At 37.7% G+C, this 26,863-nt stretch overlaps 1 protein-coding gene across 6 annotated transcripts in view; it reads right to left on the minus strand.

The window, feature by feature from the left end:
• Positions 1–3,097: 3,097 nt before the first annotated feature.
• ABCC4 (ATP binding cassette subfamily C member 4) overlaps positions 3,098–26,863 on the minus strand; it is a 148,077-nt gene continuing 124,311 nt past the window's right edge. For 5 of the 6 annotated variants that reach the window (XM_027674632.1, XM_027674633.1, XM_027674635.1 and 2 more), the window contains 3 exons: positions 26,404–26,509; positions 12,275–12,409; positions 3,098–7,527 (listed from right to left, as the gene is read on the minus strand). In XM_027674632.1, the coding sequence (XP_027530433.1) occupies positions 7,420–7,527; positions 12,275–12,409; positions 26,404–26,509 (349 nt within the window). In that variant the 3' untranslated portion in view covers positions 3,098–7,419. Of the gene's footprint in view, positions 7,528–12,274; positions 12,410–26,403; positions 26,510–26,863 lie in introns of those variants that run through there. The other variant, XM_027674638.1, reaches the window with a different exon arrangement.

The following is a 26,863-nucleotide window of genomic DNA, read 5'->3' on the forward strand; positions in this document are numbered from 1 at the left end:
TGCCAGCCCTGCTCCATCCCAGCAGACTGCAGGCAACTTGCTGCTCTCTACGTTCTTTCAGCATGTGCAGAGGCACCCTCCTGTTCTCCCAAGGCCATGACAGTCTCTATCACTTGCTGCTAGAAATGGCAGCAGAGACTTTTCCATAAAACTATTTGAAAAATGCAGATTCCTTTCCCTTTTGTGTTGATGCGTATGCATGATGTGACATGCCATTTAAGTAAATCCAGTTTTATTGACAGGAATACTCACAGAAATGAACATATGCATGCACGCCCAAAACCAGATGAAAACAAAATTTTAAATTTGCAGGTATGGACATTTATACCAACAGATACAGAGAAAACAGTATGTATTTTCTCTATTATGAATATGACACAAAAAATCAACAAACATTGACCACATACATAAATGTGTGACCTACACAGAATGCTTAAAAGTAATTGCAAAAGGATTTGTTAAGTAATTCAAAAAAGAAAAAAAAAAAGATTGTCAGGAGACGACTTGGTTGCGGGAAGAGGCACTTAATTCACTGCATGAATGACTCACAGTGAATTACTTGCATAACTCCACTCAAGGAAATCACTACTCTGCAAAAGTGCATACATGTTAAATCAACCAAAACACAGAGTGGTCCATATTCTTGATACAATGCTGCATTCCCCCTGGTACAGAACGAGGAAAAATCCCCTCAGCTGAGCAGGGAGCAGGGAGAAATCCTCTTTTTTGGTATCCTGGCAATGTTTTCAAAAGACAGTTCAACAGCGCTCACTTGCCCTATTCGTGCTTGGCATTTATGTTAAAAAGAAAATCTGGGCCTCTAATATTCAAGAAGCAGCTCTTGTTGACAATGAAACTTTAATTAATAAATCTGAGGCTGCATTTCCCACCCAACTCAATTTAATGCCATAAGGTAATTATACTCAGGATAAAATAACTCCTTCCTTCATTTGCTATCTGTGCTTGAACTGTGAGGTACAAAGCTTACTGGAATTAAACAAAAGGAACTATTTTTCACTGTTCCACTTACTTTAATTTCCCATAGCAAGTCTCCAAAACTGCAAAAAGGGCAAAAAGATAAAAAAAAAATGCACCACAGCTCCTTTGTAAGTCTCTCGTGCCTGACACAAGCCACCAGCCATACTTCAGGCATCAAATTCAGCGTTACTCTCTGGGTATAGTGAACGCAGAAACTTCAGCTAGTATTTCAGAGCCCTTGTGTTAGGAGCAACTGCAGGAGGAACAGCTGGGCACAGAGAGAATCCTGTCCAGAGCAGAGGTCCACATGGTAGTGACTGTGCTCAGGGCAACAATGTCCTTGGGGAGGCAGGAGAAGCAGGTTTGCTTCGGTGGAGCTGCCCAACATCTAAAGAAAACAGCAGACTGATGTCATGGGAACTGCAGCCTACACCACCACCACCCCACTGGGGCAAGAGAGCAGGAGCAATTACAAGCACGTGGATCCTGCTGCCCAAGGAGACCCCAGCTATGCTGATGCGAGAACCCTGGAGTAGAAGACCCAGCTCCTCCTGGTATTTCTACTGACAATTGTTGAATAAAATGCATAAATACTCCTTGGAACTGGGACTCAAATCTGGGATTTTCCTTTGTCCCAGTGCAGCCAATCCCCCACGTCATTCACTCATGGCAAATATTCCCATCAAAAAGATTCTCAATATTATGTTTCGGTGGTGCAGTAGATGGAAAGACCCAAGTGTCTCAGGCTAAGGAAAGCCTACAACACCTATCTCCCACTTCTCAAAAGTATGCTCTAAAAAATCAGCGTATCCCATGCAGGAGAGAGGAGAGTCATGGTGCAGCTTTTAACTCAGATGTGTTTGAAGAAAACAGGTATGACCCCAGTACCTTGCCTTGAGCCCCTCCAGCAACCTAAAAGTAAGCTCTGGCTCCTGAATGGCAGTGGAACTCCCTCCAGTTTCTTCTCAAGGTTATTTCAGCACGTGCTGGATCTGTGGCTAAGATCCACAAGGCATTCTGTATCTCAAAACAGTTGAGGCTATTGATTTCAGGTAAATTTGGGAGTTAAGTGGTGCCAAGGTGCAGGCAGTGGAAACACGATTTCATACATCAGAGTATGGTCCTGATTTTGTGTACATTAATATTGCTCCAAATCCATGAACCAGCTCTGAATGCCAAGTTTATGAAATTCATGTTTGTTTTGTAGGCAAATGCCTAAAACACGTCTTTTGCTTTGCTTATTATCAGCAGCTCTCTTTCAGGCAAGAAAAACAAATCTTCCTCATCCACTTTCAAGAGAGATTTGCTCTATTAAATGGGAGCACGTGAATTTGGCAAGTGCTTGCTCTGGGAGGATACTGTACATATCACAAGTGACTTGTGCTGTGACAACCTAAGCCAAATTCACTTAGAGACAACTAAGATACCTGCATGGTGGTTGTGAGGTAGGCTTCTGGTAGAAACCTGAGAAATTCTTAACACATATTCCCTGTTATAAAAGGACAGATAACAACTCATATTACACCAAGTTGTGGAACTTGCTGCACAGGAGGATTATTGACAAAAGCACAACTCATCCATCCCACACCAAAAACCTGCACCAAAAGAGCACACTGAAGTGCTTGAGACGGTAGACTCAGGGAGAAATTCTGCAGCATCTTCAGAAACAGACAGTTTTAGACTGTCTTGATGAACTAAGCAACAAACTCATCAGAGAGAAATACAGGATTGAGAGATGACATCAGATTTTAGGGATGTGCTGCTAACCCACCTCACTTTTTTGTCCTTTAACCTTCCACCTGCCCAGTTCATTGAGTTTGCTTGAGGCAGAGACCATACCGTGTTTGCATCATAATTTTTGAAAAACTATTTGCAATACTTTTTAGCAATTGAAGAAAAAAGCTTGATAATGTGATCTGAGAGATTTCACACTGGAGATGACTGGTAAAACCAAGCTGGATCTATTATTCTGTGTTATACCTCCAAGAGGAGGATTTTTAGCTCTTTGGGTTAGTGATACCACTGAGAGGTGTTTGGAGATTTCAGACATGACCCAACTTAGTTCTGTCCAGCATTTCTGCCTTCAAGCACACATTTGCAATGACAACAGACTTCTGCACGCTTCTGAGAAATGCCTTTTATTGTATGACAGCAGTTGTCATGTGAATGTCCACAAAAGAAATCATTCCACAGCGAAAACAAAATCAAATTATTACACAAATGCAAGAACTGAACCAAATCAAATCAAAACCAGAGTTAAAATGAGGAAAATGCAGTGCACTGTTACAGAATGTAAAACATACACAGAAAGCCATAATCTTCTGCTGAAGGGTCAGATGCTCATCACTATCACAGGAAAGAAGTAATTTCAACTCTTTCTTTCCCCCTCAAAAAAAAAGAGGCAACCTTTAAACTGAGATATTTCGAATATAGTTGCTTTTGTCCTCTTCTGACTCTTTTTGCAATCTTACTTCAAACGTTTTGGCAAGGCTAAAAGAGCCTGCAACCAGCATTACTGAGGTTGATCAGAAGGTCCTCCCTCTTCCAAAGGGCAGTATGAATGGTATCACAGAAGATTATGCCCATCTGGCAAATGGTTCAGTTCACCAAAGAGAATTTTGTCCTTAAAATAAGCAAAACATGAAATAACCTATCCCAGCTAACTGTGTTGGCTTTGAAAATGCCACCATGTTTTGCTGGCTCCCAGTGGTCCTTTGAGAAGGGTGGAGCAAAGAGATACCAAAACAAAAGCCAAAAAACCAATTCTTGAGACAGACGTAGAGGTTGTTCCTAGACTTTTACACCAAAAAAACAACAGTTCTGTAACTGATGATTTTCAGTGTCACTGTATAAAATTATATTTATTAGAAACAAGACTCTAGAATACTGTAAGGCACCTCATGGTGAAAAAACATTTTAAAGGTTTGAAAAACTCATAAGACTGAGTTCTTTTTTCGAGATCCCCAGAAGAAATGTGACTTACAGTAACCTGCTTTGCTATTTCCAAATAAAGCACAATATTTTTCAAAGTGGAAGTTTAGAACTATTTAGATTTTTCTTTATAAAGAAACATAAAACACCTTGCTGGAAAGGTAATTTATTCATTTAACAGACCAAGACTTTCACTACAGGAAGGTCTTTTTCATCTCTGATCTGAGTTTTGCCATCCAGGTACATTGCACCTTTTTACTCAAATGAAATTAAATGGGTCAGTCAATCTTAATCAACATCTGAACAAAACATCTGTTGATAGTTGTATCAACAACAATACCAACAAAAGAAACTAAACAACAATTTCCTGAGTAAAATAGTTTTGTTACTTTAAACCAGAAAAATTATATAATGCCAGTGACAGACATGAATGACTATCAGTTGTTCTACTCAGCAATTTATGGGTTTTAAGTGTGATTTTGTAAAAAGTTTGTTTCATCTTATATTGATATTTGATACTTTCAGCTAGTAGTGCCCTGCCAAAACATGTGAAGAAGCAGAATTAGCATTTTCAGAGATACCTAAAATTTTTGTGCGCATTCAAAAAGCTACAGTATCAAAGTAATTCTAGCTTATAGACTGATAGCTAGATCTGTCAGGGTCTCATACCAGTGAGTCTGCAGCAGTCAGCATTTTGGAGCTCTGCTCTGAAATACAACTTACCATAGATTCATTTCAGAGCTGAAATGAACTAAAACTGTAATTATACCCTTGGTTTACACATGCATATCTCCTCGGTTCTGATAAAAAAATATAAACTCCAGGTACATACGGCCAGGAGAATGTACTGTTCTCTTATTTAAAAGTCTCTATATTACCCATCATACTTACTCTCTTGTAAGAACTAACTACTTAGAAATAAAAAGAATACACTTTTGTAAAACACAGTTAGACTTTGAATATATCCACACTGCTCAAAAAAAGAAGATAAACAAATGAGGTTGAGCTCCCAACTCTATGCACTGCCTTACCAGTCAGCTCACCCTAGCTCTGTTTCACACCATTCCAACCAGGTCTCTCCAACACAAAGCTTGAGAAGAGTCTGGACATGGATCCATGGATCCTCGCCAAAAAGGCAATTACAGACAAGACCATGTGAGGTTGAACTTTCTTCATGCTACACAGTCCCCCAGCATTATCCCACGTGACTTCACATACTGAGGCACTTTACATCTTCACATACTTGTGCAATGCAAACACCACTCTGCTGAGCTGCAGAACAGTCCTATCTTTAATTCAGACAACTTTAATTGAAAAGAAAATCACAACGAAACACAACAGATAATTGTGTGTTAGGATCATAAGTGGACTGCATGAGCCCAGAGAAGACCAAGGACCAGCAGTACAGAAGAGTGGATGTGGCTGGTGTGTTCTAAGAAGGGTTAGCCATAAGCACTCCTTACATGAGCCCGTCTGTGCCATGTGGCTTTGAGGATTGGTAGCTGCCCTTGACTGTCTGATATTTATCACCAGGTGTAGCACAAGCCTCGTGCTTCACATCGCTGTGTGAAGTTCAGTTCCACTGATCTTAGTGGAATTTGTTACAGTGTAAGCTGCTACACACTGCAAAAGAAGTGTTAAGACTTGACAAAAAAAGGCTAGGGACAAGAGCATCTCACTTTGTAACTTCCTCCTAACAATGTCTAATGATGTGAGAGGATGTTACCAGCAAAATTAGATATCTGATGTTTATTCCACCGCCTCCAAAGCACCCCTGTCCCCCTTCTACCTGGCTGGTGGCACTGCAGGGAGGATCCCCTCTCTCCTGGGATCTCACAGTAGGACAGCAAACCACAGTGCAGGGAAAATGCTGCAACAGGGGAACGAGGATTCTGCCTCTCACCATGGGACTGGTTCCTGAGCACGAAAAAGTCCTTGTAGATGAAGAGATTGTGCTCAGGCACAGGTTTTGGCCTCAATTTACTTCTCAAAAAGGAGAGGGTAACTTTGTATTTGATTCAATTACTTTCTGGTAGAACTGCTTGAAATGACAAACAGCTTGCCTTACTTATAGACCACTGGGCAAACACTGGGTAAATAACAATTGTTTGGCATTACAAAGGTAATAGCAAGCATCTTCAGTATTTTTTAAAAAGCACAGTATTTACCATGTCCTGAAGAGATCTCTTGCCTTTTAGTCTCTCCTGTGCCCTTTAAACAGCAAGATGAATAGATGCATTTTCTACTGGACCTCAAAGAGTAGCTCACTAAACTTGAAAAAATCTGAAGCAGCACAGCACTTGCTTGATTTATATTTTAAACATGGGAAAAGTGCCTTTGTGTTAAAGTGCTTTGCTGAATCAGGACATAACTTCTGAATATTGAACCCCTCTCTCTCACTGCATTCCTCTCACCATCAGCAACAGCCATTCAAAACTACAGGTTGTACTTTCCTACCTATTCTGGCAGGATGGTAACTTCAAACAGCTTAAGTTCAACAGAACCCCTAATGCAAAACTTTAAACATACTAAGGTTACATATTTTTAACATATGTTTAATGAATTTGTTGTGTACCCTGCAGTTACAGCTTTGGCTTGAAGGCACAAATATTAAGGCACAATAAATGCAAATAATGTATATATTTCAATGTGTTGTGTTGAAGATAACTTTGTACTACATGGTATTTAGGTATAATGACATGTCATTCAAACGTTTCCTCAAGTTATTTTAATACCTTTTTTTCTCTGATAACCTGGATAAAAAGAGGAATGTATGTTAAATTATTTAAATATTTCTTCAGTGCAAATGTGGTAATTTTCTTCTATAGTATAGAAGACTGAGATTGATTTTTCAGTATTTGGATTTTAGCAAAATAAAACTAGTATTTACACTTATCTTGAACAGCATTATTTGAACTATTTATCAAAAAATAAGTATAGAGTACTTTTTTTGCTATCAAAAACAAAAAGTATTTTTGGCTTCTTCAAGTCTTTTTTCTATCAACCTGCATAGCTACTTATAGCAGGCAGAAAAAGAGTTGCTCTAGACAACTAAGTTGCACACTACCGAATCTGCTGTTTAGACACAGATGTCATGACAAAAGTGACACTGAAAAAATTTTGGTTTTGCTTGCTCTCAAAATATCTCTAAAAGAAAAAAAGGACACATTCCAATATTTTAATAGGCTTCAAATATGCACCCTAGACTTGTTAGGTGTCCTGCACCTGTTTAAATAAAAGAGATCTCTACCACATAACTTTCAAACAAAAACTGAATCTGCCTAATTTCTTTAGCAATACAAACATTATTAGTTGGAAAGGAAAACATATTGCACTGAAATTAAAGAAACGGACAGTAAAAATTTTCTTCTCAGTATTAAATAAGAAGAATGTCCAGTGCAAAGAATCGCCCCCTCCCTTTCCTCTCCTGCTGACACTTGCAAACATTGCCACTGAGTTTAGATGATCTCAGGTTTACATTCTATAGAAAACAGTTAAGGCTATTAGGAATCACAGTGCAGTTTCGGTTACGCATAATCCTGAGGAAGGATCCAAGGACGAGTCTGTGGCAAGCTGACCATTCTGAACAACTTCTGGGTAATTCTTACTGAAGTATACCTAGAAAAAATATTAGATTCTGTGAGCAATTATGCCTCAAACACCTTACAGCTTCAAACAAAACTTGTGAAGATAAACAGAGTAGAGATAAATACATATCCTTAAGGAATCCCAAAGGAACTTCAGGTTAGTGGCCTTCAGTAACTGTATGTCACTGAAAAAGTAGTAAAATTACTATATGATCTTCCATTATAACAAAACATGAGGAAAAACCCACACAACCTGTAGATCCCCTCAAATTTTGTTAATTCAGATAAATAGATATGTTTTATTGCTTTACATTAAACTGATAAGTAAAATCATTTTACTAGCTCAAAACATGAGATAAATTAAAAATAGGGTGACAAAGAAGCTGTGAAATCTTGCGTCTGCACAAGGGTTTCTCATTTTCACACATAAAATGAGCACAATGGATTTGGATGTTAAAATCAGGTTGTAATCCCTATATTTTACAAACTATGATTGACAACCATTGAAACTTCGAAGTATATGTATGAAATACCCCAGCGTTTAATTTGTGCTGCAGAGCAGTTATAGGGCCTATAGAAATGTGATCTCTGGATAGCGAACCACAATAATGAAAAAAGAAGCAAAAGCTTTAACAATGACTCAACCAAGCAACTTCTCTAAAACGTAAGATGATACCAAATAATAGGACAGTTCTTTGCCAAGCCTTTGAGTTCCTGAATTCTACCAATTTCTAGCTCAACTAGAAGAGATACAGGTTTCCTGATAAATGTATAATCAGAACATAAAGGAAATGAAATGCTGTCAAGTTTCACTGTTCCACAATCATCTGTTTTTAGCAGCTGTATCATATCTCTGTTCCTTGACAGATGCGCATAACAAAATGAAATAATGTCAAGACTTGTGTGCTCTTATCTAAAAATGTGTTTGGGTGAAAAAGGACTTCAAATGCAATTTTTTCTTCCAAAAAGAATGTGAAAAGTTTCGTTCGAGTCTTTAAAAACAGAAAATACACTATCTTTCCGAAGCTGACACGTGTCATGAGTTAGGTTTCATAGTCAAACTGCTTTGACTACAGCTTATGAAACATTTCTGCAATTTATATTTGAGAGTGTTGTCAACAAAGTTCAGTTTGTTTGATAATAATATCCTTTTCATATACATGAACACAAGTATAAGACACCCAGGATAAAAAAGAAATAGTCATTCTATAAAATCATTCCTGTAAGTACCGCTGTCATCTTTTGTGCACACATGCTAACACAGGATATATGCATCTTTACAAGTTTCAAAGAATATTAAAGTCTGATTTGAATCAACAAAAGAATTGGAAGTCCTGTTAAGAGGCATTCCTCAGTAACCAATCACAATCGGATGCAACAGGGGAAAGTTAATGAGGCTGCTGCCTGCACACATGCTGCAGACGGCAGCCCCAGTTGTAGATTCCCATCCCGTTCCTGGTTTAAAACATAAAACTCTGGCATACTTCTAGTGCAGCTTTTGAATGTGATTTTTTTTTTTTAATGGAAAGTTAACAGAAAACCTTGGCACATTACTAGAGATGTAATGAAATGGCAGCTGCTTTTCAACTGTCTCATTGCAATTCTTCCCCTGAGCCCAATTCCTCAAGATATTAAATGCTCAAGTCTTTATACAAGTTTCTTCCACTGCCAACAGAGCTGCAACCTTTTTAAAAGTAATCACTGAGGTGAGATAACACCTAGTATTTTAATATTTACACATCTGTCACAGCTTTAAAATAAAATAAAACGACCCTTATTTTTCCCTCAAAGTGCTCAAAACCCGACTGACAGAAACCCAGCCCTATCCTGATGCCACTAAAGCCTGCAGAAAAGCCTCTCGCAATGCTGCCTAGAGTGAGGAGAACACACCAACTTCTGTTTATCCGAATAATTAAGCACTTTTATTTTTTTTCTCTTTTAAGTGCTTGAAGACTATTTCTCACTTTCCTATAGGACTTTCTCCTAGTAGGTTCTTGCAAACTGAGCAAAGATAAAAAACACAGTCTCATGGTGTCAAGCACAACCGAACTGCCATCAGGCTTACAGACTAGTTAATATATACTCACTGGTCTCCAATTTGAGCTGTGCCTGTGTTGTTTTCTTTGACATTTGCACAAAAAATGGGGATATTGAGTGACCAAGAGAGACGCACAAATAGCAATGTACAGTGATGTTGGATCAATTCGGAAGCCTCAGGCTGCAGCAACAGCTCAATCTTGCAATGCTTAGCTAAGATGCCCATAAGATTTTCTGTTAAAATTATGTTTCTTCAAATATGTCCAGGTTAGTCTTCCAATTTCAGATGTGTAGTCTCTCTTTATTTGCATTTGAAGGATATATGCAGAATCCATACTGTTCCAGAAAATGGATTGAAAGTCTCACCTTAATGAATGAAGTTCTTGGTACATGTTTGTTTCGTACAGGTCCAAATTGCAATAAATCAAATAATCATTGCCAAAGCACAGCCACATTCCAAACCATTTTACTCAGCAACCCACTGTAACTCCTTTTGAAAAGGATGTATATATGTCATATTACCATTTCTTTTTGTGTGCAGCATACTGTTTTCCAAAAACAGAAAAAAAGCTTTTCGTAGAAACAGTTCTTAGTAACCACAGTAGGAATGTAGGAGACCAACAGCAATGCATGCAACAGACTTACTAGTTTAAAAAGAAAAGCCATTGGAATCAGCTCTTCTGACTAAGCAATTTCTCTGAAAGTATGCACGAAGCACAAGGGACAGCAATAACAAAAACCCTGAATTATCCAAGTCCTTCAAACAGAAAGAACTGTAACTCTGCTTCTGGGTAGCTGCTGACTGGAGATACATTCTCTCGGTTCCCATATTTTTGGGCCGAGTGCGGATAAGCACCATGCTTTGCATTCTTGGCAGATGCTAAAGCTTGTATCTGCCTTCTAGCCTGGGAGTTAGCAAACTTTTTCATCAAACCACATTTCAGCAGAGACTGGTTCCTGGATCTCTTCCCTTCCTGTACAAAATCACATAACATTGATGTGGTAACTGCAGATGACTGTATGGGCAAGTAACATCAGGCAATTATTTTTATACATTTTGAATTATCTTTGAATGCAATTGTGCAACTGGGGAGGGCTGCAGGGAAGGAAGGAGACAGCATGACATGGCTAAATTTCTACAGATGACAGCTGGACAGCCTTACCTCTTGCCTTTCCAAGGATCAAGCCTTAGGAAGCTGGCCTTCATTTTACAGACAAACAATGGTCACATGAATTTGAAGCTATCCTTTTAAACATCACTTATATAACCTCCAGATTGTCATACACATACCACAAAAAACACAGCTAACCCATTCCTTTCTAATAATAAAATATATGAAACTAAACTGCGGCAATGGAGAGGGACAGCAGGACTCATAACATAGCTTTGTTCCGGACAAAGCTGTTTCCTCAGTTCTGCAATTTGTGCCACACAAGAATTTATAGTGTATGCTCTTAGCTACAATGCTTCACTTGAAAAACTCTTTAAAAAAAATTCTGAGTATGAATAGACACAAAAATCTCTTCAAAAAGTCCTGTAAAATAGCATCCAGACATGAGCATGAAGTCTCCGTGACAGCACAGTCTTCCATTTTTTTCCAACTTGCTGGCAAATACTCAGGCACCTGCCATTTTGTTTCCTGTCTTTATGTGTTGTTCCCTCTCTACTGGTGTTTTGTTTCCTGAGATAACAGTCTGGACTTTGCGATCCCTTAGCTCTGCTCCACACATCCAGTGTCTTGAGGAAAGGAAAGCATAAAACCTGAAGACCTTTGACTCTTGTCTCTAAAAGGCTTTCTTAGGTCACTACATGCTTAATATCAGTGCCTCACTTGAATGCTGAAAGTACAGCTGCATGAGCATGAAGCAAGCTGCTGCCAAACTGAGCACTGCCAGTCTCAGCTGAAGCAGTGCTGAAACTTCATTGGCACCGAATTAAAATCTTGCTCTGGACATCCTGTGTGGTAAATTATCAAGAAAAAAGAAAGCAAGCCAATGCTAGTCAAAGAGCTCTTCAATTACAGGTCATTTCTTTTATCTTCTTATCTCTGCTTCAGCTTTCCATCTGAAAAGTGGAGATGATATAGCCTCACCTCAGAGGCATATTATGAAAATTAATCCATTGATGTCTCTTAAACACTTTGATTGCCAGAGGAATGCTCACAACTACATTAATAATTCTGTACTCAGAGTAGGATTGGAATAGTAAGCAGTAAATCAGGCACAGAGCCTTGTAGGGAACAAGGAGGCAACAAAACATTCAACAGCTGTTTGTTAATTGAGCCCTGCTCATTCTATGTGCAGAACAGAGCAAGAGTACAAGAACAAAATAAGAGAATACACAACAGTAAAAATGTGATTACACCCCAGAGATATAATATAATGTATAGGTACTGAAATCCAACTATAATACAATGGGTCCTTAAAAAAAGGCCTAATGTGTTTTTTTACAGGAAGTTCTTTTAGGATCAATGCCCAGCGCAGGTATGTCATATATTATTTACACTTACTGTTTTGTGTACATACAAAAGGAGGCAAGAAATCCAGACTATCTTTCAACTCGGGGTATATAAATATGCACTTCCAATTTGGAAGTCTGTGTATATCCCACTGAAAATGATGGCTTTGCCTTGCAAAATTGACATATCCTTTAGTGGAAGGCTTACTATAACACTGAATATGCTAACTTGAGATAAACAAACTACACAGACAAACTTAATTATCTCTTCTTTTAAAATTACCCGTTTTGCTGTTTCAAACAGAGAAGCCGCTTCAGTCTTGCCCACTTGTTGCACCATTTTATAAAACAAGCTGTCTTGTTCTTGAAGCAAAATGTAAGGCTCACCATATTCTTTCAGTCTTCCTGCATCTAAAACCTGTTAAATCAGCAGAAACCAATGTATTAACATAAGAAAATTAAAAACTACATGTTAGAGACTAAAAATCAAATGTAGGCGACTACAAGCAAGGGGGAAATGCATGCAATTGAGTACTAAAATGAATTTTGTATCCTGAAAATGAAGTACGTCCTCTTCAAACTAGTATAGCACTTTCTCAGTTTACAGACCTGTTGTACAATTTTAGAGTGCCCTACAGCCATTCTACCTATAGGAATCCAATGTAAAGTTATGCAGAATATGGAAATACAATGTGGGTGCAGTCAACAAAACAGCTTATAAGATTCATTGTGTAAGAAGGAAACAAAGAAGTCCAAAATGGGCTCTGAAGTAAACAGCTGTGGGTAAAAACCACGCAATAACCACCAAGATGGTTAAGGGAGAATAAGTAGGTCTTGTGAATTAGAGGAGGTGAAGATGTAATTAAAGAAAATGAGGGTGTTGCTGAAAAGATAAACAATTTCTTGCATCAGTTTTGCCAACTACGTGTTAGAAAGATACTTAACCCTGAACCTATTCTTTCTACATAAAAAAGACGAGATGCCACCACAGGCATAGGTACCCATAAAGAGGGGAAGGGAGAAAGAAGAAAACAGCAGAGAAATTAAAAAGGCATTAAGTTAGCAAGCTACAGAGAATATACACAGTCAAAAATATCAGAAAAAAACCAGGAATAAGCTGATTGAACCTCTAAGAAAATATTCTCACACTAGTGACTCAATTTAAGACTGTACGATAGCAAATATTGTGCTTACATTTTGAAAAACCTTATGGGATTAATTCAGGGAACTTTTAGACTAGCACATATATTTTGAGATAGGACAGCAATTTAGTTAAGACAGTCATTAAAACAGTCAGAAAAAGACACACAGATCACAGGTAGAATTTGTTCTCTACAGCATTAGCAATCACAAATCTGATACAATTCTTAATGCAGCACAAGAAAACTAAAGGAGATATGGTTTATATGGATTTCCAAAAGATACCTGGTATAACTAAATAGCTGTGCTACAAGGGGCAAATGTTTTCAAGAAGGTGGACAGAAACTGAGATTAGAAATACACAGTACATTTTTCTTTGTAGAAAGCTGAACAGGTAGGAACCACATGATTCTGTCATATATGGTAGCTATGATTGTGTTAGTCATCAGAAAAGGAGGTATCGGAGAAGTGACAAACCTGCAAATGACACAAAAATGTGCAGGTAAGTCTAGGCCACAGATTCAGATACACCTAACTAACCTAAAAGAATGAGAAACACAATAGCAGAGAAATGTCAATATTGACAAATGCAATGCAGTCAAATACCTAACTGGCTTATAAATTAATGGTATTGACTCAAGAAAGAGATCTGGGTATTAGTCTACAAGTTCAGTACTTTAGGCCATGAATAGGAGTAATGAAGTTTAAAAAAAAAAAAAGAGAGAAAGAATTTATGTGAGAAAACAAAGTAATTCAGAAAATATTTTTATTCTTATATAAATAAAAAACTGAATACACATGGCATGCTAGTGACAAAGATATTGCCCCAAAAAAGGACTTCAAGGACTCATAACTCAAGCCATAATTGTGGTGTACATATCTGTGAGGAAAAAAAAATTCTAATAAAAAAACCAGAGCTGTTCATTTCATGAAAGAAATTAACAAAAGGTATTATGAGGACAACTTCCAAAATAACAAAAATAGTTTGTAAACTTCTGTTTGAAAGAAGAATCTCTAATAAGTTTGGCGGTAAATCCTATGTCCTTTGAGGAAACTTTCAAACATGCCCTTTGTCTGTGTGGCTCCTTGAAACAAAGCACTTTGATGGCCAAGGGCACAGCAGATCTCCAAGTGGCCTAGACCCTGGTTAATGACAAAACCCACAGTGAAGGGGCACAACTGAGCTGATCCCTTTGTCTGCACCACAGTGAAAATAAGGTGCTGCAGAGATCACTGTTGACTTGTTTGACACCAGGGACCCAATACCCAGGGAGAGGCACCCACCCCTTCCCTTCTGGTTCAGTTAAGTACATGGCATTTGAATGGAAAATAACTCAGCCAACAACAGCAGCATAATTACATCTAATTTTATAAATTGTATGCACAGAAACCTACAAGAAGATATTTGCTATTTTCAAAAGCTCATAACTTAGAGCATCCAGCCTATACTTTGATTTTTCTTTGCAAGTGATTTCCAGTACTGTTTGGTATTATAGTTGAAGAAAGTGCTCATGGAAAAATGTTGAAATATTAGTAATATTGCACAGCACAATATATAGTCATTTAATATACAATAGCTGCAGTACTTCACCTGCAAAGGTATACTTGCACAGATGATTATTTTTCAGTGTAATTAGTCCTAACCCATTTAATCTGAATATTTAATGATTAATTACAAACATAATTTTAATCACAATCTTTTTTATACTACAGTATGTCACAGTTAGGGACAGCTTCCTTAAAAATGCAATAAATTATCATATACAATTCAACATTTAAATCTATGCTACAGCATAGAACATCTCTGGTGCCTTGAATAAGTAAAGACTTTTTCAGCATAGCACTACATTATACAACCATTCCTTAAGAAAGGAAACAAAAAGCACCTTCATTAAACATGTCTCTTACAAGTAAAGAACTGCAACAGAAAAGTAGAGGGTTTAAAAAAAAATTATATTTGCAGTATTGGAATTTTAACATTCATTTTGCAAATATCTGAAACAACCACAAACACCATCTTTCCCCTCCAGAGAACCTGGGAAAAAGGAAAAAGTTATTCTTCCTTGAAAAGTTTTAAACAGCCAAGTCCAGAAGATGAATGGATAGAGCGAGCAATTTCTATCTAGAAAAACCCCATTAACATTTTAAACAAATCATTAACCTATTCATAGCCTTTCTTGGGGAATAAAAACAATCTTATGTTATGAAAATAGACAGAATAACTATAGGAAAACAAGCTGTGCTACTTTTTAAAAAAATCTGAAATGAAAAATAAAGAAAAATAAAGAATGAAACTGAACAGACAATATCATTCCTACAAGTCAGGAACACTCTATAACCGCTGTTCACCAAGAAAAAGCACTTTCTACTAACTGCTGTCATCTATGAGACAATGGAGAAAATTTAAGCTGATTTACTTGGATACGTTTATATACTTATACATTTATTAAAAAGCGCTTTGACAAAGAGATAGGTACTCTTCTTTGAAGAAATATGTGCTGATAAAATTTAAATAAATAAATAGGTACTTTGGCTAAGGCTTTGCATACTCTTACTCACTGACTCCAAGCCAAATTAAAATCATTAGAACTTCAAAAAGCCAACTAATCATTCAGGAAAGGTGGAATCTGGTGTTTACCAGCCACATATTTTCTGATCAACGTGCAACGCTTATCACTGCACAATCCAACAGAATCGAACCCAGATGTGTTCCAAGGCAGTTGTACCAGTGGAACTTGATACAGAAAAGCCAGAGAAGCTTCTAGCTGGCGAAATCAGATCAGCAGGGAGATTAGAGAGGACACACACAGGAGCGCTTGACTATGAATCAGGCTGGGATTTCATCATAGACTTTAACACAGATATTCAGAGAGAAGGATTTTGCACAAATCATTCAACTTTTCAGCTCCTTGGTCTGACTCTTTATAAAATACACCAAATAAAGACTCATAATCATTCTGTGGGAGCTAACTGCCTCTGAAATACTTAGACAGCCTGTAGTAAAATAAAATAAACACAAAAAAGCTATATATAAACCCGAACTGGTCATACATAAACCAGGGCCAGATTCTCCAGCCTCTTGGACTGGCAGCTTCTTTTAACTTGCCTGCACTGTTCTTGCCTTTGAAGTACCACCTTTATGACTTCAACAGGATTTTCTCTAGTGAAAGAGTAATTCCAAGAGTACAAAATTTACAAAATTGGCTGCTGGCGATCACACAAAAGAAAGCATACAGGAAAATTTTTATTCAATGGAATTTGCTCACCTCCCTGAGTAAGGTGAAACCACTCTTTACCTATAGCTATTCAAATTAGCCTTACTCAAGCAGCATTATATAGAGACATCTTAAGTTCAAAGAGGGCTCAAATGATATATTTTTCTTGAGTAAAACCCTCCCATGCCACCTAATTCTACTCCATCTAATGTTTCATTCTTGGTGAATAGTCTGGGGCAGTGACTTCTCATCCCAGCTGTGATCTTTTCAGAAGGATAAGCAACATGATGGGTAGAAAACAATACAGTTTTGAACAGCAATTTGTTTGATACTTGAGGCACAGAGTAACACAGAAAGAGTGAGATAAAAAATATGGCAGGGAAGGACAGAGAAACAGACAAGAAGCATTTGATCTTGACTGACCTGAAATGGCAAACATGAAAAGAGTATCAGTCATTTAAATATGTTGTTTATGTTAACTCTAGTTAGCACAGAAGCAGTATTTGCCTATGCCACAAAAATGTTGCTGAACTAAATTTGGGTAAGGTTTGACAACTACATTTTGTCTCAGCTGTAACCTAAAAGGGTATCTACCCCCATCTTGCCTAGGTCCCTCCCCAAATCCCCAAACTTTGTAGTATTTCCATTCCATAGCCTCATGGTTTAATGTATTAACCAAGACAAAAAAGCAGGGGAAGGAAGACAAAAAGGAAGACATAAAATGGTGAAAAAGAAATCAGAGATCCACTTCACAAAGAAAAGAGAGAAATGAAGCAATGAATGATGAGGATATTACATCAAGATAGTCCAGTTTCCAGCAGAGCCAGGAGAACACCCTTCTCCCTGATGATCCCTACAACTAACCTATATTGTTCTGTTGCACAGGGTTTTGGAAAAGCAAGCACTCATTTTGTAAGTGAATTTTAAAATTTTCTTTGTGGATTAATATATGTAAAAGAAGTGTCATTACCCACAGAAAGAGAAAGAAAAAGGGCCTTTACAAACGCTGTAACAAACACCATGTACTTGCAGCTACCCATAGACACAAAAAAGTTCTAAATCCTGCGTTTTCTAACTTTCAGCAACAAAAGCAGACAAACCAAGAGAACAATAGTTATAAAACATTCTGAGAAAAAAACAGTCCAAGGTTGGAAGTGTTCAGCAACAGAGGAGGGGGGCATGGGAATTTATTTCAATTATTATTGAGGAATGACTAGTATTCTTATTCACGTTCATATTCACCATAAAGCCAGAGGGGAAATGGGACATTTAAGAGTTGATCATAAATGTTTTTATTTCCTATTCAAAAGGAAAATAATTCAAGCAAATTATCTCCTTGGGAATACATCTGATTTAATTTAGACTTGGAGAAGACATCACCAAACAACAAAATTATTATTAAAGTTCAAAACTCTGCTAGGAGTACAACTTTGAACAATGTTTTCCTCAGAGAGCATACATCAAGATGATCTTCAATAAAGTCCTTGGAAGAGGAGAATATTCAGGAGATGCTTCTGGTTACATCATATTATAAGAAATATATTTACCCAAGACAATACATAACTTTGTGGGAAAGAGTCAACAGCCTGTGCTCCAGTTGGCATTAAGTTCAGATGCAAGCATGTTCTGTCTCTTCCGTCTCATCATGGTTTGTCAAAACAGACCAGAAACAAGCACATACTTCTCTGAAGAATCATTTATAAACATCAACCTATCTGAACATGCTGCAAACATCGAAGAACATTGAGAAGGCCGCAGATATAACTCAGAGCCATTTAGAGCTTCTTTTTTATTATTCTTTTTAAAGTCCCCCCTCCCTTTTTTTTATTTATTTTTGGTGGTGGAGGTTTTTTTGGCTCTCTTTTGGTTTTTTGTTCTCAAATTTTTTTAAGTCTTCAGGTTTAATCAAAGTAGTCCCCAAGCTACTTCAGGGTTCCTAATACAAATTACTCTACCAGTAACTGAAGACAAATTTGGTGTCAAATAATGTACATTTCATGTATCATGTGTACAAACAAAGCAGAGCACACTTGGGCACTTAACTTCTTATAATCTGAATTATTATTATTTTCAAACTTGCAATATTTCACCTCAGCAGAGCTTAACTATGCTGTAACAATGCCAAACCTGCCACTGGCCACTGGGATTCAACATGTACCCCCTACCCACCTTCACAGGAAAGGCAACTTCAGACATTTTGTTCTGTAATCACAAACAATGGATTTCTTTAAACTGAAACTACTCTTGGGCTATAACTTAGGGGAAATTGAGTATGCAGCACTGCCTGGAAAATTGTTGTACCTAAGTTTTCTTTAAGTTTCTTGCAGAGATTTAAAAATTTATCTTTTTCTCCAATGGATGGCACACCACTGTAAGTTGGTTGGAACGTTGTGGGGAAAAATATCAATTATGTGTGTAGTAATGAGACTTATTCTACTGCTAATCATTTGATATTAACTCCTTCTGTATCTTGATGGAGAAAAGCAGTCTGTAAAAACCATGCACTGCAAATGTCTCTTATATTGTACAGTTTCCCCACCTCAAAACATCTACACCAGTTTAAGTTCAACCCTCGCCTCAGAGATTACGAAGGGATCTCATGCCAGCGCTTACCAACAACTGTACATGCTCTGACAAAACTCTCCCTTGGTCAATCAGTAATGACTGTTTCCATCACTGTAAAGCCGCATTTCTCAACTGGGATTGAAAAATGGCTCAAATGCGTCCCTGAAGTGATAGAAGATATACTTCACTTTAAGAAATGCCACTCTTTAATAAGGCTTTTGAGGGCCTTAGAAAGTTAGATAAGCTACACAGATATTATACTTTTCAAGAGGTTAAGGAATATTGTTGCAGATGACTGAGCATGTCTCCTGGTTTTATCAGTTTCTGATGACAATGAACTTGTGGCTCAGCTGCCATGCACACAGTTTCACCTTATCAGAAACTCTGCTCAGAGCATCAGCCACCAGCATGACCTGTACTAATTTGCTTTTAAACAGTAATACAGTATTTCTGAGAGCGCAAAAATAATTCTCTAAAGATGTGTTAGTATTTCTACTATGGTCTAGATTCCATACCATTGTCTTCAAAGAAACATCATCCAACCATCCTCTTCTTATACTCACGGTAACACATTCACACACAAATGCCTGACAGAATGAGAAATTAAGGTTCATCAAACACTGGCTTCACTTCCTGCAGAATTCAAATCCAGCTCTTCGTTTGAATGCTCCCAGCTGAAGTACTGCCTCAGTAATCAGTTGTTTTATTTAGGCAAAAGAACAATCTTGTTGGGCAGCCCTCTTGAAATGGGAACAGTTTTAAGAAGTCAAAAGATGCCAAGGTTTTGGAGAAGTGTGGCTTAAAACTTGCAAAGAGAATCAACAATTCTAGTATATTTTCGAGTTCATTGGGATTTTTACCCATTTTAGAAACAGCTGGGCCACGTGTGATACTTACTACTATCACAGATACTTTTCAGCTGACAAGACTTGCTCTGATACACAACCATGGCACAGCTCAGTATTTTATGCAAAACACGGCCTATACATCATTACCATATCTTTTCTTAATGGTAAAGATGCATATATTACTCAGCTTTGAAAGCAATATTTTCACTGTTGATATTTGAGGAACTAAATCATTAAATTCCAAGAAAGAACATGGAAGGATCTAGTTTCCCCTTGTGGTTTGATAAATATCAACATAGTTTCAAAAGATCTGGGAACAGTGAAAATTGCCTTTGTTTAGAATCAAACCAAAACTGACTATTTCTGAAAAATCATTTGCTAAATGCTCAGCTTTTCCAGAAACTCTTAAAGACTTGACTTAACAAAAGGGAGAAACCTAATGGTTCCCAGGCCCTCTGCTCTCCATGCAGGTCCCCTTCTATGAGTACTCTTCATATTCTTATCTTCACATTTCTTTACCCACTTTGGTCCCACAAGAGAACTGGGATTTTTCTTAGGTTGAATTAAAAAATAGTAAATTTAGTTCCAATATTCCCTAGTCCATATTTTCAAGACAGAGACTAAGTCAGAAAAGGAGTTTTATTAGTGTTTGCTCCTTTTGAATAATGACAGAAGGTGTACTAATATGAATGTAGAAATTTTACTGTGAATTACTGGATTCAGATCCAAAAGGTACTTTAAGGTTTTTATGAAAAATTAGATGCCTAGTTGCAAAAATTTGGCATTCATTCTAGCTACTATAATGCATTAAGCTTCCTTTAAATTCTTTTAACAGAACAGACTTCAACAGCACAAGTATAATATCCAATAATATTTCACCACTCCAGATACCGGGCTAATAAAATGTCAAAACCTCTCTTGGCTTTGTGTTACAGAACAATACAAAAAAAACCCCCCCATTTTATACCCTTGCAGTCGTCCTGCTTTAGAATTTTGAAGGACTGAAGAGAAGTTCTAAATGTAGTCCTAATTATTTCTTGTTTTCATAAAGTTTCATGTTCTATGGTCCCAGTCTCCAAGAATATTTACAGTCTCACCAATTCAACTCTCTTAGACATCTTGAGCACCTGAGGGCCTCTATCTGACAGTCGGTAGCTCTCCACCAATGAAGCAGTCCCATACATACATACTTAAAATGAGAGAGTCAACACTAATGGAAGCACACGCAGTTTTCACAAAGAACTGTTCTACAACTAGGATTGTATGTTTCTGTATCTTGTGACTTATGTAATCCCCCCTAAACTTAATATCAAGATTTACTGTAAAACAGATTCATTATCCCTTTAAATAAGCGAGGAAAAAAAAACACACCAAAGGAAGAGTCAATAGACCACAGCATTTGTGACTTTAACTCAGTATTATTAATTTAAATGTACCACCACTACCTTCCTACATTCTCCACATCTCCATCTGAAGTTGGCCCACTGCAGCGAAACCTCACATGAAGGTATCAACAGGACAGATGCATGAAACACGGTGCCTGATTTATGAGACCCAGATGTTCCACCATGGTAAACGCAACATCAGAAAAATGAGAATAACTGAACAAGGGAGGTTTACCATAAAGATGTGGGAAGTCATTTGCTATTGACCAAAAAACCAACTCAGGTCTGGCAGTGAAGTACACAGTATTGTTAGCCTGAATATTAGTCATTTCAGGATGTAACCACAACAGGTTTTCCCATAAATAAATCAAATCTCTTCCCATGATTCTCTCATCAGAAACTTCCTATTTGAATGACAGTTTTTAATTACTAGATCAAGTTCTGCTTGCATAAAGAGTTTCCATTTCAAAGTAGTATTGCACTGATATGAAAACTCTCTATGGAGAAACATATTTGTCATTGGAAAGTGCACAAGTTTTGACTACTCTGTGGCTTTCCTCTACAGATGCCACAGCATAGCATATACAGTAAACAACTGCATCAGGTTCTTGGCAGATGCATATACTTCGTTTGCTATTGAACCACTACATCCCTGGGTGAGGCTCAATTTCCGTATGCTTCTGTTTTCTCCTCTGTAAAAACAGTTTCTAAAAAGTATTTCTCAACCTGGAGAAGGAAGCAGAGAGGAGAGGGAGGAACCAGTGACAGGGATGAGATCCCACTGGAATTCTTGGGAGTGGTGCCTCTTGGGTGCCCCAGGGTGCAGATGCAATTTATGTAAAATGCCCTTGCCCTCTACAGAGGGTGAGTACAGGACAGGCAAGCAGCTGTTGTGGTGGTGGGGAAGCTACCTGGATGAGGGGCCAATGAATCAAGCCTGAGCTGAGCTTCTGCCGGGTTTTGCCATCATGGAAGAGGTAACTGCAGTATTTATCCTATCCTCCCCTTCTGCCAGGGAGCAGAGTGCCTGCCTGTGCCAAAGGTACTGCTAGCACCTGATGGGAGGAGTTACAACTTGGTTTCTCAAAGTAACGAAGAAAAAGGAATGAGAAAGTGTCCTATTAGATGCTGGAGCAGCACAGAGGGAAAAAAAAAGGAGCTTGAAAACCGCTGGATTATAATTTTATGGTAGTATTATTTGAAGGTCTGACTTAACAAGTCTTTCCAACTTTGGTTCCAAAGATTGTATGGATAGTTCCCTATCTCACCCAGGTGTTTGAAGTTTAATTAATTAATGTTTATAAAGAGTGTTACAATTTCCAGATGAAAGGTCCTATGCAAGTGCAACGTAGTATTACTCATCAAGGTGATTGGGTTAGAGAGTATCACGTTACACAATACAGCTCTTCCCTCAATGATTTTAAGCATTTGAAGTTCTGATAAAATGTGTTTATCGCTAAGACAGATATAATGGAAATACTCTTAAGGCGTGACCTGGATTATGAAAGCCAAGGTATGGTTTTGGGAATGGAACAAACGAGAATTAAAACAACTCCTGAGGCCAGATTTGTCTACAGTTGTATAAAATAGATTCTGTTCTTCCTTTTTTCCCTCTTCCAGTAGGCTTTTCTTCTCTTCTAAAATAGAACCAGTTATTACAGTGGGTGTGAGCAGACATGCAACAGTTCACGTTCAGTTCCTATTTCCATACTCATCCAACTTGACATTTTCTCATGACTTTCACAAAATTATTTTCTGTTCTCAATTTTTTTTTTTTTTTTTTTTTTTTAATGTTTGGATTAACCCTAAGGGCATACAGGTTTTTTTGGAAAGTTCTACTTTAACCAGCAATTAAACTGACTTAAATCAAAACCTTGTGGACAACACCAGGCTGGAGACTGCAGTCAACAACACACTCAAAACAGGGCTGATATTCAGAGCTATTAAGGTCTAGACAGGTGAAAGGAATAAGTCAGCATGAACTTCATGACACTCAAGAATGACAAATGTAAAGTCCTGAATCTGGAATGGATCAACTTCTTGCATCGGTACCAGCTGGCGAGTAACTGCCTGGGCATCAGCTGTGCTGAAAAGGAGGTGGTGTCCTGGTGTTCAGTAAGCTGAACAGGAGTCAAGCAGTGTGCCATGGGTGTCAACAAGAGTGCAGACCAAGGGAACTGCTTTATTCAGTGCTCATCAGCACAAATCTGGAATATGGTGACCCTCAGTACAAGAAAGAGGAAGGCAAATTCAAGCAAGTTTGAAATAGGATTACCAGGGTGTCCAGTGTACTGGAGCACTTGACCTGTGAGGAGAAGCTGATGGAGCAGGGCATGTTCACCCAGGGGAACTGATGGTTTCGGGGGATTTAGCTGCAAGCTTCCCATTGCTACAAAGAAGTTACTGAGAAGACAGAAGTAGGCTCTTTAATGAGTGGGAAAACAAGAAACAATTGCCATAAATGAAAGGGAAGCTTTCACTGGATATAAGAAAAAAAAGATTTCACAGCAGATGGGGCAGGTTGCTCAGAGAGACTGTGGAATTTCCATTTTTCAAGGTTTTCAAGACCCAAATGGAAAAAGCCCTGAGCAACCTGATCTGAAATTAGTGCTGACCCTGCTTTGAGTAGGAGGTTCTTTTCAGTCTGATTCAGTGGGAAGGGAGCGAAACCCTAGGATACGTATACTTGTTCAGGAATGGGCTTGGACTTTTGTGATAGAATTAAGTGTTGAACAAGTCTGCTCAAAATTTGTTTCAAAATAACTTTACTCATTATTTGTCAAAAGACAATGGTTAATATTCCGACTGCTAGGGTCTATCTTTGTTCTTTCTCCTCCATTCTCTAAAACTTATCATGATAGCAAAAAACAGAGATTTGGGATGCCTTATAAATGAAGGCATTATAGTACCTGGAGGTCTCATTTAAAGGAGAATCAAAACCAGGACTTTTAATAATACCAGGTAATGGAATAACAATGCACTTTGTTTGCGCATTTCTGACTCTTAAAAAAAAATCTGTATCGAATTAAATTCGTGAATTACTAAAACACATTATTGACTAACCAAATTATATAACACACTGAAAGCTTTCTTTAGTTGAGTCTTCTCGATTTTTGTGATATTGAAGTAAATGATTAATTTTCCATGAATGCTGTTTTTATTGTTAATAACTCTCATTAATTAATAGTCAGTCTTCTAGAGGAATATTCTTTTTCCTGGCATTTTTAACATGTTATTCTTCCAAAATTCTGCTATATCCTCATTAGAAGTTACATGCCTGAGTAAACCAAGCAATTAATGTGTAACAAAAGCACATCTGCCATAACTCTGATCATTCTAAATATGTGATCATATTTCTGATTTGTCCATAAACAGAATCACTGAGTAAGGATGTCAAGAAAACAAGTTTGTTACGAAGCCACGTCAGTTTTCCCCTTTTTTTTCCTCAAGAAATTACAGAAATCTGTAAGAAGATCAATATGCAGCAAAGTAAAGAGATGAAAAATGTTTAGTTTGCAGACTCAAAGACATATCTTCTTGCCAATCTGTTTCTTAATACTCTAAAGAGACCAAAGGCATTAAAAAAGACTATTAGACAAATAGGAAACTAGAAATCTTAATAGTGGCTAAACTGAAACAACATAAGGGTAAGAATAATGTACAGACTCTAAAAAATGAAATAGAGTAGCTACGTAGCTGGCAAATATCCTGAGAAGTTTGGAGAAAAGGGCAATTTCTATGCCTTGCTCCAACAATTTTTGGCAAAAAATTGTAAATAAAACACCTAGTTTTCATTCAACTTCATGATAATACAGGTAAAACTAGGAAAATATCTTCATGGAAAGAGCATTCTGTGTATAACATGTTAATGGTGGCTAATGAACCAAAACCCACAGAAACCCCTTTGGACAGCTAAAAAACACATACAGCTATTAATTAGGTCACAGTTGTTTCCTCACAAATCTTTGTTCACTTTAGTTGTAGAAAACACCAACATATGCATTAAACCTGTAGGGAGGCATTCACCAGTGAAGAAAATATTTATTTATTATACGTTAAATGCTTGCAATTATATGATTACTTATGGCAGTTTTGCTGGTTTCTCTCTTTGTAAGTAAACTATAATCACTCAGCTCATAACCTATTCTACTCCTCAGAACACCACTCAGCTCAGCAGATGCAATTGTTTCATTTTGTGTACTTCAGACAACCATTGTAACTCTTATCAAAGATTTTAAAATCTTTTGAGCAGCCAGTAAAAAAAAAAAACATGGAAAGATTTACCATGCTTCACTTTCATAAAACAAAAGCTGAAGAGGGTATTTTTTTAAGGTTACCACCAGGAGGTGAAAGGTAATTTCTGCTTGAAGCCCAGCTAAATCTGAGTTCCACTTACGAACACGGTTTGCCCACTATGTCAGTTACTTCACTAACTAGTTGTGAAGAAAATACTTGCAAACGGCTCATGTTCTTACTACAGAAAATGGTAAAACTGCAGGCTGCATATCATTTCAAGGACATAAACCAGCCTGATTTCCTGAGAGCCTAGGAAACACCATTGCCTTTATGAAAATAATCAGTAAGTATTTCCTAATTTTTGTGCGTGTGCAACACACTGTGGGGCAGACAAGATGGTAGATAAGAGTATATCACTGGTCTGTTTGGAACAAAGATGGCAGAGGCTGCTGAATTGGTAGTGCTTCACCTTTTCTGTTTGAACCTTGCTTTAGAAAGCTGGCCATGTTCATTACCCCACCAGTCTAGTTCCACTTCTCCCATCACTACCTTTGCCTAAGGGCAGCTGCTGTCTCCTTACCTCCATGTCTCCTGCCCCAGAACCTCCACCACTTCCTCCTCACACATCCCACAGCAACTATTGTCACTGCTGTCCTCAGCCCACCGAGACTGAATTAATAAACCTGGCCGAATCCAGCTGACTCTGTCCAGAGCCTCTTGGGTGTGTCTTCACAGGCTCCTAGTACTGGCAGAGTTTATTTGGTCTGCTGCTGCACCTCACCTGCAATGAGTTCATGTCTTGTGGGTTGGAAAGGCAGAGAATGTAAGAAGTCTTTTCAGGTCATTATGTCTGAGTTTTGTGAGTTGCTAATCACAGCAATGAGGATAACTAGGTTAACTAGGATAAGGCTAAACTATGACTTAAACCCCTACCAACTTTCGTGTCAAAATTAAGAAGAAAAGAGTCAATAACATTATTCTTCTTCAGGAAAGAAAAAAAAATTAAGCAGTTTACTGTCTTACCATAATCCTATCACTGTCAATAATGGTGTTCAAGCGGTGTGCAATGGTCAGCACTGTGCAGTGAGCAAAGGTTTCACGTATCGTCTTTTGAATGAACTCATCTGTTCTGAAACACAGCAAGAGCAATGCAGACAAGAATAAGATATTTGCATGGATAACTGAATGGCAGGCAGGTTGTATGACTTTATCAAACATGACTGTATAGCAGGAAATATGCTAATAAAGTTATTACAGTGCCTCTTCCTCTTGTTATATTAGATGACTTGGAGGTTATCATAAACATACTCCAAAATCTATCATCTAATGCTTTATGAGGAAAGAGTTTCTTCTTGCAAGCAGAGCAATAGGCTTCATTTCAGAAGACTAATTTCCCAGGCTTTGAATACAGAAAGAGGAAAATTCTGTAGATTCAGACAGTCCTAAAGATTTCTACACCAAAAAATTTGTTATTCTCTTTGGA

Source organism: Neopelma chrysocephalum, unplaced genomic scaffold, assembly GCF_003984885.1.
Source record: "Neopelma chrysocephalum unplaced genomic scaffold, ASM398488v2 Primary Assembly neopelma1_25, whole genome shotgun sequence".
Lineage (NCBI taxonomy): Eukaryota > Metazoa > Chordata > Aves > Passeriformes > Pipridae > Neopelma > Neopelma chrysocephalum.